The sequence below is a fragment of the Panthera uncia genome, assembly GCF_023721935.1.
Source record: "Panthera uncia isolate 11264 chromosome A1 unlocalized genomic scaffold, Puncia_PCG_1.0 HiC_scaffold_17, whole genome shotgun sequence".
NCBI lineage: Eukaryota > Metazoa > Chordata > Mammalia > Carnivora > Felidae > Panthera > Panthera uncia.
This window is the reverse complement of record NW_026057577.1, coordinates 88,378,093-88,399,365: the sequence shown is the minus strand read 5'-3', so window position 1 is coordinate 88,399,365 and position 21,273 is coordinate 88,378,093. Positions and strand designations below refer to the sequence as shown.

General features: G+C 53.6%; 1 protein-coding gene across 3 annotated transcripts in view; it reads right to left on the bottom strand.

Moving 5' to 3' along the window:
* Window positions 1-14,273: 14,273 nt before the first annotated feature.
* The window catches only part of SNCB (synuclein beta), an 8,608-nt gene continuing 1,608 nt past the window's right edge, over window positions 14,274-21,273 (bottom strand). The window contains exons 2-5 of one of the 3 annotated variants that reach the window (XM_049648658.1): window positions 19,794-19,835; window positions 19,452-19,570; window positions 15,279-15,368; window positions 14,274-14,918 (exon numbers count right to left, since the gene is read on the bottom strand). In XM_049648658.1, the coding sequence (XP_049504615.1) occupies window positions 14,886-14,918; window positions 15,279-15,368; window positions 19,452-19,570; window positions 19,794-19,835 (284 nt within the window). In that variant the 3' untranslated portion in view covers window positions 14,274-14,885. The remainder of the gene's footprint in view (window positions 14,919-15,278; window positions 15,369-19,451; window positions 19,571-19,793; window positions 19,836-21,273) is intronic. The other 2 variants (XM_049648659.1, XM_049648660.1) reach the window with 2 other exon arrangements.

Here is a 21,273-nt window from a genome sequence, read left to right as displayed (position 1 = left end):
TTTCTTTCTTTCTTTCTTTCTTTCTTTCTTTCTTTCTTTCTTTCTTTCCTATGCCCCTTTGTGATTCATGAAATTTTGGTTATGTGTGCACATATCACTCTTTTTAAAAATGGGGGAAAAAAAGAAACCTTAGTGACTCCCTATTACTTTTAGGGTTGAGTCCAATTCTATAATGTGCTTCCAAGCCCCTGTGTAGTTACTAACCCACTAAGCTTTATCTTTCAGTATGCACTTCCCCAAAGTGCGTACAAACACACACACATGCACCACGACCTCTCTGGGCTTATCCATGGCTTCACAGTCTCTCGCATCTCAGCCTCTGCACACCTTCTTGCCTGGCTCTCATTAAACCTTCAGGCTCCCGTTCAAACACCTCCTCCTCCAGTGAGCTTTCTTTGTCCACTAGCTTCCTTGGAGTTCCTATGGCCTCTTCTTCCTCCCCTATCCAGACACACGTTATGTGCCGTTTATACCTCTAGGTCCCTGCTTAGACCTCGAGTCCCTGAATAGGGACGCAGCTGAGACCATTCACCACTGTGTCCCCCAGACTTTGGGCTTATGGGACTTGGGCGGATGAGGGTCATCACCAAAATGGGGACCCTGGGGTAGGGGCCATCTTGTAGACAACAGTGGGGCACTTGGTTTGGGGGCAGCATCCGAAGTAGCCATACAAAGTCTGGAGCGGCTGGAGTGAAGTTGGAAGGGGAGCAAAAGGAAGCAGTTCCCTACTTAGCAACTCTATGAGCACAGGCATGTCCCTTCCCCTCACTGGGGACCCTGACAAGGCCTCCCCTGCTCCCACAGGGCTGTTGTGAGGATTAGAGAAGATGAGGGGCGTGCGGGGCTCTGCTCACTTTGGGGCTGGGCTGTGTACACGGAAGGCCTGTTTTTATCTACTCAGCCTGTCAGAGCCCAGCTGTGCTCCCAGGAGGGGGCAGGGGATGGGGCGGGGGGAGGGAGGTGGCTACAGCAGGGGGCACAAACTGGCAAAATCTCGCCCTCAGACCTGCTTCTTTGACCCAGAGTGCTAAGAAGAAATTTTTAAAGGAATTAACTGGTCGACATTTGAAAATTGTAAGATTTCATGTGCAAAATCAGATTTCCAGATTCTCTTAGAAAACTAGAATTTGGCAATCTGAGCATGCTTCCTGCATGCCAACAGTCAGCTGGAGCCAAGCAGTGGCTGCCTTCTTGGATGGGGGTGCACTCTCCAACGAGCCACAATCTCCACCCTTCCCTATGGGGTCCTGGGCACTGAAGCTGGCTGCCCATTACTATTGATCATTGAAGGTTTTTCTTGTAGCCAGCTTCTCGTGTAGGCTATCCCCTTGGCCTCTAGCCACCTGACTTTTGACACTTGACCTAGATGCTGAGAAGGGTGGGAGATGACCTCACACACATCAAGCCTGTAGTATGTTTACTATGCGCAGGCCCCATACACCTTCCAGGCAGGTGTTGTGTTCTTATTTTCCAGAAGTGGACACTGAGAGGCAGGCATGGCCCAGTGGGTAACACGCCTCTTCTGAAAGCGCCACCCGCCCCCCCACCCCCCGGAAGAGTTTGGCTTCTCAGTTCCCAGCTTGCTGTTTTCTGACATGCTAGAAGGTCTGGGGTAGGGACAAAGAGCCTGGTCAGGGCATTAGAAAGATGTGGCGTCAGGTGCCAGTTTGGTCACTGACTTGCTCCATGAATTTGAGTGAATATTTCCAGTCTGGGCCTCAGTCTGTGAAATGGGGGAAGGGATGTAGTTATATCTAGAATCGCTGGCCCAGCCCTGGGTTTAAGATCTGCCAAGACACCATTCTCAGAGGCTCTGCTGCTCACAGTTCTACCGGGTGCTTCCTGGCTCTTGATGGAGCCTCAGTATCCTCAAGCCACTTCTCCAAGAGGCAGCCCAGGTCCCTAACCCCCTCCTTATGCCCTACCCTCTCACTGGAACCCAGCTCCATCACTTTCCCCACTGTGTGCTCAGCCCTGGGCCCAGCACTCTCAGGCTTATTTTGTCATCTAGACTCCACAACGATCTCATGGCGGGGGGTGGGGGGGCATTATCATCCCATTTCACAGATGAAGACACTGAAGTCAAAGGGAAAAAAGACTTGACCAAGGGCACACAGCTGGTGCCGGGGGCTGTGGTTCAGAGCCTGTTGTGTCTCAACCCAAATCCTGGGTTCTTCCTGCTTGTATCAGCTAAGATTTTGGACACTGACGCTTGGCTCTTAAAGTCCCTTTCTGCTTTTTGGGGTCAGGCCAAGGGTCCTCCTGATCCCTTGGACCTGAGGAAGCATGTCCCAACAGACACACGCCCACCAAGATGAGCAGATAAGCCTGCACACTTATGTGGCCTGACTGAGGTAGAAGATTGAAATGATTCCCTAGGTGTGTGGGCCAGCTCACCTCGCATGCAGAGGAGCATGCAGACTGCTTATGGATGTCTATGCCAGCTTAAGCCAGCCTGGAGAGGCAGGACCTGGCTCCTGCATTCTGCTCAAGAAAAGCTTGCGTGTGTATACATGCAACTTGTATGTGCAGAATGGCCTATGTATTTATGTCTTGTGGGGGCCACTTGGACCCTGTGGGTGTACACACGTGTGGCCACATGGCCTCAGGGTCTCACTCATGGAGAGCTGGCCTGGCTGTAGGCACAGGTGCTTGGGCAGGGGAGCCCCTGTGAATTCTTCTTCCAGCCCAGAGACCTGGCCAGTCCGTTCCTTCTCTATATGAAGCAAGGGCTGCCAGGCACCTGCAAACACCTCCTCCCGTGGTGATGAGACCAACAAAGGCTTGCAGTACTCCATAAGGTGTGAGTGTATGCCTGTGTGTGTGTCTGACAATCTGGGTCTGCTGCCCCTCACCCTCTCTGCCCCTTGTCTCCTAGTATCCTTGGAGCAGCAAAGCTTCCTGCCTAGGGCCGTAGGGGAGAAAGAGTCTAGCAAAGGGTGATAGCCATACCTTTTTCCAGAAATGGACCCAGACCATCCATCCGTTCATCCACAAGAGGGCAAGAGTGGACAATCAGGGGTGCACATACTTGGGCTGAGTGAGTGCAGGGGATGGGCAGCAAGCTAAGATATGGAGAGTGTGGGAGAGGGAGTGTGTGCACAGCCTACTCCAGGGTCTAGGGGTACATGAGGGATACCATGAGCAAATGAGAATGGGCAGAAGCAGGTCAGAGCAGGGTGGCTGTGAGTGTGTTGTGATAAGGGATTATTGTTGAGTTGGGTGTTCTGTGATAGGCAATGGCTGGTGTGAATGCGTAGCTATGCCTGGGTATATACGCAAGGCTCCCACTTAGTGTACTGGGTGGGTGCACAGGTGGCCGTGTGTATGAGTAGGATGGAATGACCAAGGGCCATAGTGTGTTTGTGTGTGTGTGTGTGTGTGTGTGTGTGTGTGTGTGAGAGAGAGAGAGAGAGAGAGAAGATCGTGGCCTCACCCGGGAGTGGGATGCCCATGTATGAACGCGGTGAGTGTGTAATGGGGTGTGTGATGGTGCCCCAGAGTGTATGCCATACTGAGTGTGCGACAGTGAGTGTGCTCAGTAGTGCCGGTGGTTTCAGTGGAGCCACTCGAGCACAGAGCTCGCTCCAGGGGGCATATGAATCAACGCGGGTGGACCCCCTTCCCCGCGGTGGCGGGAAGCGCCCCCTCCCGCACAACCCTGTCGAACAATGCGGCCGCACGCGGCGAGGCCGGGCGCAGGGTCCGGGTCCTACACACGGGGAGGGTTGGCCCTCAAGGTCCCTCGAGCGCCGGGCCCCAGGCTGCGGGACCCGCCCCCGCCCCGCCCCACCCCTGCGAGGAGCCTGGAAATGGACACCCGCCGCCCCCGGCCGCGCGCGCACACACACACCGGCGCACGCTGGGCACACGCCTCGCACGGTGCGCGAGCCCCGCCACCCAGGTGGTTCCAGGACCCTGGACAGCGGCTCTGGGGCGGCCGCGGGCAGAGGAATGGGGTCGCTGCCGCCCGCCCATAGCGGGCAGCAGGTGCGGGCTCGGCACCTACCCTGCTGTGCCACCGCTCGTCTCCTTGGCGCGCTGCACTCCAGCTCCAGCCGCTGCCGCTGCCGCTGCCGCTGCCGCTGCCGCCGCCGCCCGAGCGGCCTCGGCTGCCTCCGGCGGGGCTGGCGGGCGGACCCGCGGACTCCGCGCCGCCGTCCCCCGCGCCGGCTCCGCGCTCCCGCCCAGCGCCCCGCCCCGGGCATGCGCGCTGGCCGGCTAGCGGTCTCCGAAGCCGGGAGGGGGCGGTGCCGGCGAGGACTCGGAGGCCGGAGAGAGGGAGGGGCGCCCTTAGCCCCTCGCTCCTCACCGAGGTTCCCGGGCTCCTGGGTTCCCCGCCCCTCTCGACCGGGTTCCCATTTCACAGACAGGGAGACTGAGGGGCGGAGCGACTGTCCATTTGCCGCGCGTATTGAGGGCGGGGCGCGCTGCTCGTCAGGTTTCACTCAATCCAGCCCCGCGAACACCCTCTACTTGTATTACCGAGGAGGAAATTGGGACTCAGAGAGGGAAAGCCATTTGTCCAAAGACACGCAGCGCCTGGAAAGGGACCCGGGTCGGCGCGATCTCCGAAATCCACCTGCGCGGAAATTTCCCGCCTCCGCCTTGGCCGCACTTCCGGCCGTCTCTCCCCTCACCGCGCCCCGCCCCTGCCCCTTTGTCTCGCCGCCGCCCACGCTCCCACGAGTTGGGGCGACACGAGTAGGGTCGGAGGGAGGCGCCTTCGATTCCCTCGCTACGGGCCTCCCCAGCCAGAGTGCCCGCCCACTCTCTGGTCTGTGCAAGCTCGGTTCTCTTCCCTCTGGGTACCCTTGAGCAAGTTTCACCTTTTTGAGCCTCAGTTTCCCAATCTATAAAATGGGACCAACATTAATCATCTCACAGTAGTCTTGGAAAGATGAAGGAACCTGAAGTAGCTGTTCAGGGGCTTCCAGATGAATATGAATTGCCAAGGACATGAGGCCTTCTTGACGTTTCTCCTCAGAAAGAGGAGATAATCCCCTCCTCTTTGACTTCCCAGAGGAGAACAAATAATTCTGCAATTGCCGAGAGGTGATAAAACCTTCTCACCTGCACCTTGAAACCACCTATTAAAAATGGTGACAACTAACGTTAATGTAACGCTTATTTAGGAGTAGACACCGTTCTAAGTTTTTGTTACAGGTGTCATATAATTTCAATTTCCAATCACTTAGGAACAATATTTATATATTATATTCCCATTTTTCAGATAAGAAGCCTGAGATAGTGATGGGTTAATTGTCTGGGTTCACACACCTAGTTAATGGCGGAGCTAACTCCTGAAACCTCACACTAAACCCCTAGTTTCTATTCCTCTTACCTAGTGAACCGTAAATCACTGTTATCTTTTTTAAAATCATTTTTAAAATCCAGATGCTAAAAGAAGAAGGTCTATCCAACCGGCGTTTTCAGCCAACATCCCGGAGAAGCAGAAAACCTCAGGGTACAGGACCAGTGTTCAGCACCACGGACAACAACCACACAAGGGCTGCTTCCTAACGTTTCAGGCCCTGAAAATTGCTCATTCATGCCCACAAAAGCACTTCGCTTCACAGTTTACAAACCCTATTCTACATCCATCGTTTCATTTTATTCCCTCTACAATCCTTCCAGGTAAACATTATCAGCCCCATGATACAGATGAAGACATCGAGTCTTGGGGAGGTTTATAAAACACGAAAAGTGGCAAGAACCAACCTGTGACCTAAAAAGTCCCCCTGGGGCAGGGTGAGGGTGGATAGGAGTAGAACCAGGGCATGAGTGAGGAAGCCGTGAAGTTGTCCACGTGAGAGATGATGATGCCTGAACCATGGTACTGCTTGTTGGGATGGATGAGGGGACAGGTTTGATACCTATTTAGGGGTAAAGCCAATAGGCCTTGGTCATGGATGGTTGTGGCTGTGAGGGGAGAGAGGATTTTGCTGCTTCTCTGAAGTTCTGCCTTGCAGAGATGACTGGATGGAGGACAGATAACCGATGAGCCCTGGGAAAGAATGTGGGGTGGCCGTGCTGAGACATCTGAATCCAAACCTGAGATCTGGAGTAGTCCAGGCTGGAAACAGACCAGGTTTCTGGTGACGGAAGTCACAAGAGGGGTGTCAGTATGTGAAGGAAGGGTATAGACCAAATAAGGTGAGACAAGGGCCCCACATCCACCCTGAGGAATGCCAACATTAAGGTACCAGCTAGGAAAAGACTGCAAAGAAAAATGAGAAATAGTAGTCTGATAAACCAGAAGAAACTCAGGATAATGATGTCTCAGAAGCTAAGGGAAGAGAATGTTACAGAAGGAAGGTACGGTCAACTGTATCAGGAAGACAAGATATAGCCTGAGAGGCGATCTCTGGACTTGCAAAGAGGGTAATGGAAATTCAATGAAAGCACAGTGAGTGGAGTGGTGGGGGTGGAAGGCAGACTTGGGGTGGGGGAATTGATGTATAAATTGGAGTAAAGAAGTAGAGAGAGCAAGTAGATGACTCTCTCAGAAAATTTGGGCTTGAAGGGAGACAGGCAATATCATAATCTCTAGAGTGGGATAGGAGGTTAAGTTGAGGAGATTTGGAGGCATTTGAATTCTGATGAGAGAGGCCAGTAGTGAGGGAAAGGAAAGATGCCAGGAAGGGAGAGCATAATGACTAGGCCCAGATGCTCAGGATGGAAGAAGAGGATGGAATCCAGAGTCCTGGGGCAGCTCACAGACCCTGAGATGAAGATTGAGGGAATGTGGTTTATTGGGGAGGTGTAGGGACACCAGCAGGGCAGTGGAAAGGTGACCCAGGAGGGGAAGGCATCCAATAAGAGGTGGTTATTAAGCCAGCTACCCCAGTGGGTGGCTGAAGCTTAATCCTACAGGAAGTTTTAGAAAATGGGGTAAATGTACACCTCAGAATTCCTGTGGCTGAAGGCAGAGGAGCTGGTGTATTTATATCCCAGCACCTGGCAGACATTGATGAAGGGCCCACCCGTGGAGCTGTGTGTTAATTCCCAGGCACTTCTGGCCCACAGTACATGTGGATAAAGTGGGTTCCAAAACCCAGGGGCAGAGTTTTGACAAAGATTCAGGTACCACCTGTTGGGAGTCTAGCTGGCGGGTACAGAAATTGTAAGGGCATCTGAAGGCATGTGGTCAGAGATCCAGCTGTGTCTGCTACATGGGCACAGTCAGGGCCTCTTTCCACCTGTGCCCTTTGTCACACTCTCCAACCACTTTTGTTCCATGCAAACTTATTGATATAAACATGCTTAAAAATGAAAATTTCCAGACAACAAAATAAAACACTTGCTAAGACAGAGTGAGAGCTCAAAAAGCGCATAGAAGTAGGCAGTGTGGGTTCAGATCCTGACTCTGACGGCTACTAGCTATGTAGCCTTGACTGAAGTCTGTCTGAGCCTCAACATCATCCTATGTACCTCAGCTCTCAGACCTCTGAAGAGGATATAGGGAGAAATAAAACCACCAAGCACTAAGCATAGTGTAACACTCATGGTAGATGCGAGGGTTATGGCAGGCCCAGCTCTGTGCACCCTTTTCTGACCACAGCACCTCCATTTGCCTTGGGGAACCACCTTCCTGCTCCAGCCCATGTGGTGGGGTAGGACGGGCCTCACTGCCAGCTTTAGGAGTGGGCAGTGACCTAGGCCTGGCCAACCACTGCACAGTGATTAGTTCTGGGGTTGGGGCCAGAGCACAGGGACCACAGCCAGAGCAACTGGCTCTCACATTTGCCTGGAGCTTTGGGGGCTGCTAAATTGGTGTGTTGTCTACCTAGAGCTGCTGAGGGGTCATCTTCGTCCCTATGTGGAGTGAATCTGCCTGGGCCTGGGTTATGACTCATCCTGGGGTTTGGGCTCATCCTGTAAAAACTAACATGGTCACCACACCCGTGTGAGTGTGTGTGCGCACGTACCTCGGGTTGGTTTGCTGCTGGGAAGCCACACACGCTCGTACGCACCAGAAGATAAACAAGTGCCTGCAGCTCCTTGGCTGGCGCCCAGGCTGGGGGTGGAATAAACAATCCCAGTGACTTTCTGAAAAGCAAGCGTGTGTGGCAACAGGCGCCATGGAGACAAGCAGCCTGTACCAGAGCAGAGACGGCAGCCAACCCCCAACTCCATGCGCGCACACACACGTACCCCTCGTGCTCTCTCATGTTCATAGCCACTCCATCAAACACAGTCCCCCTTTCACGCCTATTCCAGATCTGCTTGAGGCTAAAGGCTTTCGAGAAAGTGACATTCCCAATACAGCAGCATCCGCAGTTTCTCAGTTCCTTTGCCTGAGCGCTCGTCGTGGTCTAGGCTGAATTTCAGCAAATCATGGCCTCTGGGGAAGGTGTGATATGGGGGGGGAAGGGGGTGGATCATATGGCAGACAGTGCCATATAAACCCACTTTCTGAAGAGTTCTTATCTTTGCTTCAGACACACACACACACACACACACACACATACACTACACATTCACTCAGTCCTTTAAGAAACACTCATCCAGATCCCCTACCCACCTGGGCTTGTACAGACACACAGGAATACAAACACTCAGATACGTGTCCATCCTCATGCAAGCACTGTATAATCCAATATACGCTAGATGATGATGGTGGTGGTAGTATTGTACCATTCACTGGCTGCCTAAATGTTTTACAGTCATCATCTTATTACGTTTAATACTTAAGTGGGGGTGCTGGGCGGCTTAGTTGGTTAGGCATCTGACTCTTGATTTTGGCTTTGGTCATGATTTCACGGTTTGTGAGATTGAGCCCCGTGTTGGGCTCTGCGCTGACAGTGCAGAGCCTACTTGGGATTGTCTTTCTCTCTCTCTCTCTACCCCCACCACTTGTGCCCATGCTCTCTCTCTCTCTCTCTCTCTCTCAAAATAAATAAACATTTTATTTTTTTAATGTTTATTTATTTTTGGAGGGAGAGAGAGAGAGAGAGAGAGAGAGAGAGAGAGAGAACATGAGCAGGAGAGGGGCAGAGAGGATCTGAAGCGGGCTCTGCACTGACAGCAGAGAGCCTGATACGGGGCTCCAACTCACGAACCATGAAATCATGACATGAGCCGAAGTCAGATGTTGGATGCTTAACTGACTGAGTTACCCAGGTGCCCCAATAAACATTTTAAAAACCACTTAAGGAAAACCATCTCAGATTGATATTATTATCCCTATTTCATAAGTGAGGAAACAGAAGTTCAGAGAGATTAAGTAACTTGCCAGGGTCACACAGCTAGAAAGTGACAGAGCTGGGAGCCAAACTTCTGCCCACACTATTAGCCCTTCTTCATTTAGTCAGATATACATGTGACACCCCATGAATGTGCAGGCAAGCACACACACACACACACACAGACGAAAACCTTACCTCTTCAGTCAGCCCAAATAGATGTCTATGGGGTCACCTCCCCACCCCACCTCTTCATATGCATCACACCCGGGCCCTCACAGCACTGCCCTATATTCATGAAAGCTCCTGGACTAGGCACCTCTGAGCACAGTCCACTGCCCACATAGGCCCCTCCCTCCCTCCCTCTGCCCAGCCCCCTTCCCCTGGCAGCTGCAGGCCCTGGCCCAGCTGGGGGCGGCCCTGGGATTTGGATGGGTGACTCAGGCTGAATCATGGCCCAGCTGCTCCTTGGCAGGCCTCTTCCCCATTCTGCCCAGAGAGCTTGTTTTGAAGGCAGAAGTGGGCCTTGGGATGGGGGACAGGAAGAAGGGGAAGCAGGGGATAGGGACAGGGAACAGGGGCACTTGAGAAAGAAAGAGGAATCAGGCACCTGGGGCTCCGTCCTCCACTGCTCAGTGGTTTGCAGGTGCTCTCAGGTGGTCTCCACCCTTGTCCTGCATTCTTCCAGGAAAAGAGGCCCTTCTTCCTGGACACAGGCTGTGGGCTCCCTCTCTGATCCCAGGGCCCACTTTGGTTCCCCTGCCCCATCTCTTGGCCCTGATGATAACAACAATAACACTATTTACTATTCTAAACTTAAAAAAATTGTTTTTAATGTTTGTTTATTTTTGAGAGAGAGAGAGAGAGAGAGTCAGAGTGCAAGCAGGAGAGTCAGAGAGAGAGGGAGACACAGAATCTGAAGCAGGTTCCAGGCTCTGAGCTGTCAGCACAGATCCCAATGCAGGGCTTGAGCTCACAAACCATGAGATCATGACCTGAGCTAAAGTCGGATGCTTAATTGACTGAGCCACCCAGGTGCCCCAATATTTATTATTCTAATTGATCACTCACATGTTTCAGCAATCCACAGTCTGCAAAGCACTTTTTCATCAGTATCTCATTTAATTCTCTTATTAGTGCCATGGTGGAAATTAGTATCCTTACTTTTGAGCTGAGCACCCTGAAGCTCAAAGAGGTTCCACGAACTATCCAGGGTCACCCCGCTTGGTGAAATGACAGAGCCAGGAGCCAAGCTCAGGCTTCCTGGTCCAATCTGTGGAAGATAAGTGTTAGGGCCAGAGATGAGCTACAGCTGGGCATCGTGGGGCATGGTAGGAACATGGTAGGGGGACTGCAAGGTGGCATAGTGGGCCCATGGGGGGAGGCATGGTGAAACCATTGTTGGGGCATCGAAAGGGGCATGGTGGAGTGGCTTGGGAGGGGGCATTGTGGAGGTCATGGCAGAGGCATGATCGATTGCTTAGTGTGCAGCAGGATCATGACATTTTTCTCTACCCTCTGCAATTCATGGATCATGTTATTTTTTTAATACTTAAAAATTTTTCTTTTCAGTGTTTCAGGCCAATATCCCAAGTCTAAAAAATCCAGAGCTGCGGAGTTTCTACTGAGAAGACTTCAGCTGTGGGTCCTTTGCTTACCAAAGCCTCAGTTTCCTCATCTGAAGAAATGGGTGCAGGCCTCTGGCAGGGTAGGCTATTGAGAGGCACAAATGAAATCACACGCATCATGCCCTTTAGAGGCTGTGAAGGACTTCATAAAAGCTGTTGTTTTTTTACATTTTGATTTATCTTTTATAAAACAGCTGTGGGTGCTGGGCAGAGGGCGGAGTGGCTTTCTGGGAGCCTGGGGGCGGTGCTGAGAGGGGGAGTGGGTGACAGCTCTTCCTTCCCCCCTGCCTGGGCTCGGGCCTGGCCTTCCCCCACCCTCAGCCCAGAGCCAGTTTCTAGGCAACAGGATGGATGCAGGGATGGTTCGGAGGGGAGAGAGCTATAAATAGGGAAGGGAGAAAACAAAAATAAAGTTCCAGAGAAAGCTGTGGAACCACATTACTAGGGATGGGGGTGGGGAGACCGGGAGGGAGACAGGCGAATGGTGGGAACACCAGGACAGCCCCCAGCTCTTCATCGGGGGAAGAGGGCAATTTTCAGATTAGCCAGCCAGCAAAGACCCTCTGAGTGCTAATATGGGTGCGGTGTGGGGTGTGGGTTCTCTGTGCACAGCTGGGTGGCACAGTGGTGATGAGGAGAAATAAATCACTTCTGGTTGGAGGGCTACGGACTAAGATCAGAGGAGGGAAGGATTTCAACAGGTAGAGGTGGAACTGTCCAGGTAGAAGAAAGAGCACTGGCAAAGGAAGGGAAGGAGTGGGTCAGGTGAGGCGGGGCTGGCCAACAGAGAGGTGGCCCCTTGCTCCCCAGCTCTTCCCATGCCAACCTCCTTTTCATTAAGGTTTCAGCTCTAACCTCACCTCAGATGCCTGACTTGACCACCCCAATTTTACACTGGTCACCAACCCCTCCTTGTCAGATCCTATCACATCACTCTGTTTTATGTTTGTCATAAAACTCAAAATTATCTTATTCCAAGTATTCGTGGATCCAGAGGATGTGAGCTCTCTCAAGGCATCGACCTGCAGCCCCTCACTTCTAAGAACAGAGCAGGCATTGTTGAACGACTAAATAATCACACATGACACACTCAAGCAACATCCATGTACACGTGTAGACGCAGATACACCTGCATCACATAGGTAAGTGTGCCCACACAGCTCAACCCCTTTCATCTCACTTCGGGCTCCATGAAATTGCACAAGTGTCTGTTATTTCTGCTCTGTGGCTGCCTCCACGTTTCCCTATTGTTGGTGTTTTTTTGTCTCCCCCAGAGAAAGTCGTTTTGGAAAATTCCAAAGGAGGTGAGCTTTGGACTCAGGCTTGGGGCTGAATGTGGACTTTGCCACTTCCCAGAAATATGACCTAGGACAGGTAACTTTGCCTGTCTGGCCTCCATTCTCTCATCCATAAATTTGGCTTTAAAATAACAAGGAATCCTTGAGGATGGTTTCAAGTAAAATAATGGAGACAAGTGTTGGATGCTGGGGACATACTGGGCACTTGAGAAATGGTTCCATCCCTTCATAAGGGAGGAACCCATCAGCGGTGTCCTCTCACGTGTGTACCCACAGTCAGGACTGCCCTCTGACACAGGGCTGGTATCTTCCACTGATGCATCTGGGCCTGTGCCTGGAATGCATTTAAAGTGACCCTGTCAGATGACAACATTGGTCTCTGAGCAGAAAACCAGGTTCAGAAAACCAGGTGCGTGGCTTGGCACTCAGGAAGGAAGAATAAACCTCCCCATAAGCCAGATGGTGTACCTGATTTTAGCATCTAAAAATGGGGATCAGGTGATGGTAGCTGGAAAAGAGGTGGCAAACTTACATTCTTTACCAGCCAGGTAGTTCATTAAAATGAGTGAAGTGGATGAGATGAATACAATAGGGAGGGAAAGGGACTGTCATTAACTGGAATCAAATGAGAAACCTTTAAACCTTGTGCCAGCACATTAAACATCTCCACAGGCCAAGGTTAACGTGAAGGCCACGAGTCTGCAATCCCTGCAAACTATGAGTTTGTAAATAGTATCTTAATTCAGTCAAAAGGGATCTGAGATCCTGGCACCCACTCGTTGAATCAGAGAATCTTGAGCCCACCGGTTTGTTCTCCCTACGCACACGTCTGCCAGCTGCCTCCTACTTCCGGAAATCATGGCTCGCATACTGCAGGCCAAGGTGACCCGAACGGACGGGTCTCTTGCAGCTTTCAAGGCCTACGCGGCCCTGGCACCATCTCCAGGCCCCAACGACTCAGGGAAAGACGAAGCGCTAACACCTAGGAGCTGATTAAATAGAGCAAGCTCCTACCAGCCCCGGGGTCTAAAGGGCGAGGCAGGGCTAAAGTCGGAAAGGAGGTCGCATCCGGGAGAAAAGGGGGTGACGTCTTGCGCAGACCAGGTTAGGGGCCCCTGCGGCAAAGCAAAGCGGCGCTTCCGCAAGGGCGGGGGCGGGGCCTCCGTTCCAGCCAGGTTTAGAGAGCCACTGCGGCAAAAGAGGCCGCAGCGCTGCACCGGTGGGGGCGGAGCCTCAGCTGGCGCTTCTATGCCAATCAGAACAGCGCCTTCCCCTGCCGGAGGCGGAGCCTTTGCGCCTCACCGCGGCGTCTCCGCCCCCTTCTTCCCCACACCTAGACGGTGTTGGGGGCCCTCTAGTGCCGATCCTGATCCTCTCAGGGCTCCTGGCCGGCCTCCCAGCTTTCTGCGTACCTTCGCCCACCTCAGCCGAAGCCGAAAACCTTCAGACGCCTTTCCGGGAGGGATAGAACATCGGTTGCCCGAGCTCTGCCTCCTTCTGGGGCAACTGCCATTCCCCTTACCCTTGGGTGGGTTTTTCTGTGTTAGTCAGGTGTGCGCTGCGGGATGCACCTGTAAACGCTCTGCTCCCGCCCAAGCGGGGTCTTTCAGTGCCCGCGCTGCTGGTTTCCGAGGGCTCCTCTGCGGCGCGCGTGTGACTGAGTGCGCGCGCGAGTCTGCACGTGCCGATCAGTGTGTGTGCACGCGTGTCTGCTCGTGCGCGCCTGCTAAGGTGCGTACACTCGGGCTGGCGCGCAAGGACCAGGATACCCGTACACATGTCTGCGCGTGCGTTATCACCCGCGTCCCTACTCTGAGTGTGCAGAGAGGTGTGAGCCCGTCCACCCTGCCTTGCTGAGTGAGGCTCAGCTTCCTTCCCTTGGCCTTGCACCCCAGCAGGAGCTTTACGGTCCAGCAGGTGGCGCCTGAGGCCACCTTCACTCCTAGCCAACAGCAGTTCCCAGCCTGCGTAGACCCTCTCCCTCCAGGTCATCCCAGGGGAAGATAGGAGATGGAGAAACTGAGGCCCGAGGTGGTCAGTCTTGTACCTGGGCTGAGGGTGCCAGACCTGTAGTCTGCCCCCACCCACCTCCCAACCCCCACCCACCTCCCAACCCTGCCTTTGCCCATGCGGCGGCGGCTACAGACAGATTGGCTTTATTCGTGGACACGCGAAGGGGGGAGGCGCCCGGGCCCGCCCACCCAGGACACGCTCACACGGGGGGTGGGGGACTCTCCATGCCACAATCACGACACACGACGCCCGCGTTCGGACTGGGCCGGCTGAGGGAGGGGGCATGGCACAGCCTGGCTCCTGGTTTTGGTTTAAAAAAACAAAACAAAACAAAACAAAACAAAAAAAACACGTTCTTGGGATCGTTGTGGGAGTTGGGTGGGGGGCTCTGGGCTGCCCGGGGGGGCCCTCGGAGAGTCTCTGTCAGGGATGTGTGGAGGGAGCCGTCGCTTTCTGATCTTCGTTTAAAAATACATAGAACATGCTACACCCGCGCAGACGTTGGACGGGATGCGGTGGGGAGGAGGGCAACATACGTGGGGGCAACAGCCCCGGCCCTGTCCGCGCCCCAGGATTGGACGCGGGCGGGTAGGACAGACAGATGGACAGACACCAACACAGGCTCCAAGGGAGCCCCTCGGAGCAAAGGAAGATCTCGTGTTTGGGGGGAAGGGGTAGAAGGACAGCCCTGGCTCTGGGGGGGTGGGGCAGGGGACAGGGAGGAAATTGTGCTGCTGGTGGGGGGCCGTCCTGGGCCCCTACGCCTCTGGCTCATACTCCTGATACTCCTCCTGCAGTAGAGGGATGGGGGATGGAGTGGGGAAGAGCAAAAGAGGAAGTGGTTGGAGACCAAGTGGCCAGGCTCTGGCCCTGAGACTCCTCCCCTTCAAGGAGGAACAGTGCACGCCCCTCTCCCTGGGCAGGGGAGAAACCTGGAAGCTGGGACTTTCCAGGGCAGGGGTGCCTGGGGCCCAGTGCTAGGCGCCATCTGTCCTCCCTCTCTGTTGCCACCTCCTAAGGCCTGGTTCTAGAAAAGGGGGTATGAAGTTCCCTGGCCCAACCCTACCCTACCAGGGTCCTCCCACCCTAGCTGGGGATGGTGGCAATCTTCTAGGATGCCCAAAGCCCCACCCAGCCCTGCCACCCCTCACCTGGGGTGGTTCCTCATAACTCTCCCCTTCTGGCTCCATCAGGGGCTCGATCAGTGGTTCCTCAGCAGCTTCCTGGGCCACTTCCTCTGGCTGCAGGCAGAGAAGGGACAGAGCCATGAGGGCAGCTGGAGATGCTCCTGAAATTTGTACCCTGGGAAGCTTTTGGCTGATTGGGGGAAGGCTGGGCTTTGTTGGCAGTACAACCAGAATTTCTCACTAAATTGTTTATTTGGAGTGCCTCAGAAGTGGAGTGAAGGTGTGAGGGGTGAAATCACCCCAGATCACAACGAAGCTGGGAGTGGAAAGGGGAAACAAGGCTCTCCATATCCGTCCCCTCAGTACCTGGTAGCCACCTGCGCTTCCATCACTTGGATGGATGGGATGGGGAGAGAGCACGCTCAATCACCCATTTATCCCTGCCTGCCTTGTGTCAGCCTCTGCTGGGCATCAGGACCCCAGAGACAACCCTGGAGGCTCCTCTGGGCTGGAGGGAGATGGAAGCTCTGAGACAGGGCTGGGCAGGAGCTCTGAGCCATTCCCTTGCCACCTTCCACCCATCCCTCCCCCAGGGTCCTGTGTGGCCTGATTTCTTCAGCGGTTGCTATTTTAAGATAAGCTGGAAGCAACAGCTCATGGTGTTGCTTGGATGTGTGAGCTAAGACTCTCCCCTCCCCCCTGCATCTGCTGCCCAGATGGGTGCAGACCAGCAGGCACACAAGTAGGGGGTTGCCAGACACACGGCCAGCCACCTGCAGGTGAGCACATGTATGTGCACAAACACAAGACTGAGCTAGCTGCCCACAGCGCACACAATAACCTGGGGTGCGTGCACGGCTGCACAAGGCCACATATGGGCTGGCACACTCCTGGACCCCTGGGGGAATCTGTAGGTAGGGGGTATACCACCTCCCCATTTTCCACATATAACCACGGTCCCTCCCTACTGGGCAGAGGTAAGAATCTTGGGAGCCTGGGGGGCTGGCACTGAGAAGGCCTGCCTGACCACCTCTGTGGTCTAGTTGCCTTACCCCTATCCAGGTAGCTTTAGTTCTTTCACATTGCCAGTGTAGGTGGGCCCTGTGGGCACATGAGTTTATAGCTCCTGACCTGGCTCATTTCCCCCAGTGTACAGATGGGGTACACCAAGAGGGAGGTGGGGAAAAATTAGTTTGCTCAGAGTCACCCAGTATTAAAAATCCCAGCTTGTGGGGCACCTGGGTGGCTCAGTTGGTTAAGTGTCTGACTCTTGATTTTGACTCAGGTCATGATCTTGCAGTTCGTGAGTTTAAGCCCTGCATCAGGCTCCCTGCTGACAGTGAGGAGCCCTGCTTGGGATTCTCTCTGTCTCTCTCTGTTCCTTCCCTGCTCCCTCTCTTTCTTGCTCTCTCAAATAAATAAACTTTAAACCTTTTTTAAAAACAAATAGCTTGAGCACATCATTTGGAAACGACCCAAATGTCCAACATCAGTAGAATGGAGGTGTGCACTATGGCTAATCACACGATAGTTGATGTGCAACAAGAATGAAGAATGACAATGCATGCCACACATGGCTGAATCTCACAGTGTTGAGTGAAAGAAGCTACGTACAGAAGAGCATGTACTTGATGATAACATTTGTATGAAGTGGAAAAATACCCAACTCATTCGTGGTGTCAGAAGTCAAGAAGCAATTACCCTTGGAGAGGGAGGCAGGGCCAGGACAAAGGCGAGGTGAATAAGGGTACAAATGTTAAGAAGGTACTCACTCTCAAGGCCATGCAAATGAGACCCGAGAATGAGTGTCCCCTTCAAATTTTGTGCCCCAGACACCTCACTCATCTTACCCTAGCCTGGGCCTGGGGGGTTTGGGACTGGAAGGAGGTCTAAGGCAGGCTTCTGAGGGGCTGATGATCTGTGTCTTGCTGTGGGTGCTGGTTACATGGGGGGGGTTCCCTCTATGAAAATTTCATGGGGTCGTGTGGTTTCTGCGTGTACGTTGTACCTCAGTAAAATGTTTACTTAAAAAACATCCCAGCCTGGCCACTCACTAGCTATTTGGCATCAGGTTAAGTCACTTCACCGTGAACTCAGCTGCTTTGGATGGGAAATGAGAGTAGGAATGTGGGGAGGGTCCCACGATAATGCACACGAGCAGGCTGGGAAGTGGAGACACTCAGAAATGTGCATCCTGGACTTGCACGGGTTCCCCATGCCCGGTAACCCCAAAGGGCTGTTGTTTAAAGAGGAAATCCACGATCTTGAGCCCCCTTAGAGCAGAGGTATCACAAGTGCTGGTAGGAGGAAGGAGGCCTGAGAGAAATGGTTCTGTGCAAAGGCCTCTCACAAACAGCCTTGAGGCTGACAACTCAGACTCAGACCTGGATTTCTCAGCACCCCAGCTCCCAGCACAGGGGCCGGCCTTGTGGGGCACCAAGCTACTCCGGTGATGTAACCTGAGCTTATCCTCCCAACCACCTTCTTAGAGAGACAGGCAGGAACTGGGATCTTGGGCAAGTCACTTCACCTCTCTGGGCTTCAGTTCCTTCATCTATAAAGTGAGCTAGTTGTGGAGTTACTCCATGTAACGTGTCTAGAACACTGCCTGCCCGTACAAGACATCAATGAATGGGAGCGGTCCCTGGAAATAATGATAAGAAACGGGAAGTCACACAGCTGGTAAAATGCATAGGCAGGACTTGAACCAGAACTTCTGAGTCAAGTCCCAGACTTCCAACAGGGGAAAGGACCAGTTGTGTAAAATGTCTGCAGTGAAGTGTGGTGTGGGGTCTCCTCCCGGAGCCCAGTGGATACACTCATGCAGAATGTACCTTATCTCCCAAACCAAAAGTTGAAGAGACCCTCACGCCCACGAAGGCGGTCTGCACTTGTATGTGGACAGACACGGAGCACCTCACAGGAGGAATGTCTGGCAGACATATAGGACCACAGAGTGCACTGTCGCGGTGGTGCACTCCCATGCACACCTGTGGTCATGTGCGCCCCTGGGGGCAGGTATGGATCACTCATACGATGGCAGGGCTGCCATCTTTTACTAAGCACTCACTGAATGCAAGTCAGGCTCTTTACCTCAGTGGTTCTCAAAGTGTGGTCCTTGAACCTGCGGCATCAGCATCACCTGGGTACCTGTTAGAAATGCAAACTCTCGGGTCCCATCTCAGACCTACAGAGTCAGAAATTCTAGGGATGTGGCCAACAGTCTGCCTTTTAACCTGACCTCCTGAAGATTCTGATGCGCACATAAGTTTTGAGAACCTCCAATATGTATTATCCCTAATCTATGTTAGAGCCCTATTGTATTCATCTTCTGTCTTAAAGCCAAAGAATCAGGCTCAGAGATGTGATGGGATCTGCCCAGGGTCACACAGTCAGGATGCAGTGGAGTTGGGATTCAAATCCAACTCTGCCGCGCTTCAGAGATCACAGCTTTTACGCTGTAGTGTATTCTAATGAAAGTATTTGCCTTCATGCGCACGTGGACAGCCACTGTCACTTCCCCCTGGAGGAACATGCCTGCACAAATATGTGATGCATATTTCGCCCCTCCTCCATGGCCAACACTTGCTCATGCCTGCCTCAGGGCCTTTGCACATGCTGTCCCTACTGCCTGAAATACAATTCTCGCATGGCTTGCCCCATCCCTTGGGTGTCAGCTCAAATGTCACCTTGTCAGAGCAGCCCTCCCAACTAAAGCAGTCCCCTTACCGCTTGACTCTCTATTGCATCACCTTTGTCTTTTCTTCATAGCACTTATCCCTGTCTGAAACCATCTTGTTTATTGGTTGGCTTTTTACTGTCTATCTTCTCCCACTACAGTGTCAGGTCCATGAACATATTCACTGTGGCAACCCCTAGAATAATTCCTCTCTGGCATGGATACTTATTGAATGACAAGAAATGAATGAACAATCAGTGACACACAGACGTGGCCCTAAGTGGTCGAGGTCATGCTCACAAGCAGGATACATGTATACAATCAGATCTGGGTCACTGTCACAGGAAGCACAACACCCATACACAACTTCATGCAGACTCATTCTGAGCTGAGTCTAGCAGGGCCCTGCAGAACGTGAGACAAGGTGTGGCACCCATACAGGTGTGCCTGCCTGGCGTGTGTGTGTGTGTGTGTGTGTGTGTGTGTGCATGCGTGTGCAAGGCGAGAGGAAAGCTCACCTTCAGATCAGTGGGAAATTCCTCCTTCTTCACCAGGCCTGTGGCTGCTGCAATGTTCCCAGCCCCAGAGAACACGGCTCCTCCAAGATGTGACGCCTGCTCCTTGGTTTTTTCAGCCACTGGAGCAGGTATAGGATTTGAGAAGGCGATTGGGGGCCAAGGTAAAGCAGACATAGATGCATCTGTCCCTCGTGGTGTCCCAGGGCTTGCCTCCCTCATGGAGCACACTCTCAGGAATCTTTGGGGGTACCCTTTTCCACCGCCAGCCCCCCACCTCCAGATCCCAGTCAGATCCCAGGCCCGAGGTGTGGGGAGGGGGCTGTGCCAGGGCTGGGCTGGTACCTGAGGCCACTCCTTGTACCACCCCCTCTCGAGTCTTGCTTCCTGCAGGGACAAAAAGGAGCACACATAAGGACTCCGAGCTGAGGGAACAGACACTCTGGCAAGCACGGGGTTTACAGAGTGGGCAGAGGGATCCAGACAACAGTGGGCATCCTGGCCTCATCACCGCCTCTTTGGGCCCCCAAATCCCACAGGTACATCCCTCATCACTGCACTGAACCCTCCACACCTGCTCCCTGAGGACTGCGAGTTCTCCCCCACAGTCTGCCCCTTCTCCACCTGAAATGATACCCGCACCCCTCTGGGGAAGGCCGCCTGAGAGCCAGCACTCTACTTCCCCGGTTTCATTTAACTATCCGACCAGGGTGAGCAGGTGGGGGTGGGGGTGGGGTGGGGCTGGAGCTGGGAGGTTCGTATTTGGAAAGGTTCCTCTGGTGTCCTTGAGGCCTGACTGCCCACACCTCACCTATGGACACTCACCCCCGCCAGCTCCCACTCCATTCCAACTAAAACTCTTCTCCTAACTGGGGTGCGAATTTCTCCTTCTGGCTGAAGTGAGGGGTCTCAGGTGCACGATGGGTGTCAGGGGGACTGACACCCATGGCATTGGCTAGGCCTTCTTGGGAGGGTAGCTGCTGGGAAAGGCAAGATGGCGTGATCTGACGTGGGGGGCAGGAGCCCTCAGGGAAGTGGGGAGTCTGCTATACTGAGGATCTGGCAGTGCAGGCAACAGCTGGCAGACCCCAGAATAGGTAAATGGGTGTCTAGTAGGGCCGAGGCTGGTGGAAGGAGGAGAGGGCAGCATGGGAAGGCAGGATCCTCCGGGCTAAGGTCAGCCAGACCGAGACAGCAGGGGGCGGGCTGCTTGTACACAATCATTCCTCCCACAAACATTTGTTGGCACCTGCTCTGTGCCCCGCCCCAGGCCAATGGCTCACTGTCGGATGGGGATAAGAGAAGGGCAGATTTGGTGTCCTGGAACTCATGTAGTGGGGAGGGGACTTCTAGCCTCCAAGGGTACGTGAAGGGGGGAGAGAGCACTGTCTGTGCCTTGACAAATGGGGAACAGACAGATATGCAGAAAGGAGACTGGGGGTGGGGGTGGGGGTGGGGGCGGGGGTGGGGGAGGGTATCTCAGGCACCAGAAACCATGCGGACAGGTACGATGAGGTGTGCTTTCTGGACCTGCACAGAGCACATCAATGCTGTCTGTGCATCTGCAGAGATGGAAATACAGACTGAGGTGGGACCATGAACTGCGGCTATAGGAAGCTGAGGTTTTAATGTGTAGGAACAGGGGGCCGTCAGGCGTTCCTGGGCAGGGGGAGGAGTAGGAGGTGCCAAACTAAGGGGAAGGGGGTGCTTTGAGTCTGTTAGCAGGGAGACTGTGTCAGGGAGCCAGGGATCCATATAGAAGTGAAAGGGCTGGGTAAGGGGAGGCAGGGGGGAGGCAGGGGGGAGGCAGGGGGGAGGCAGGGGG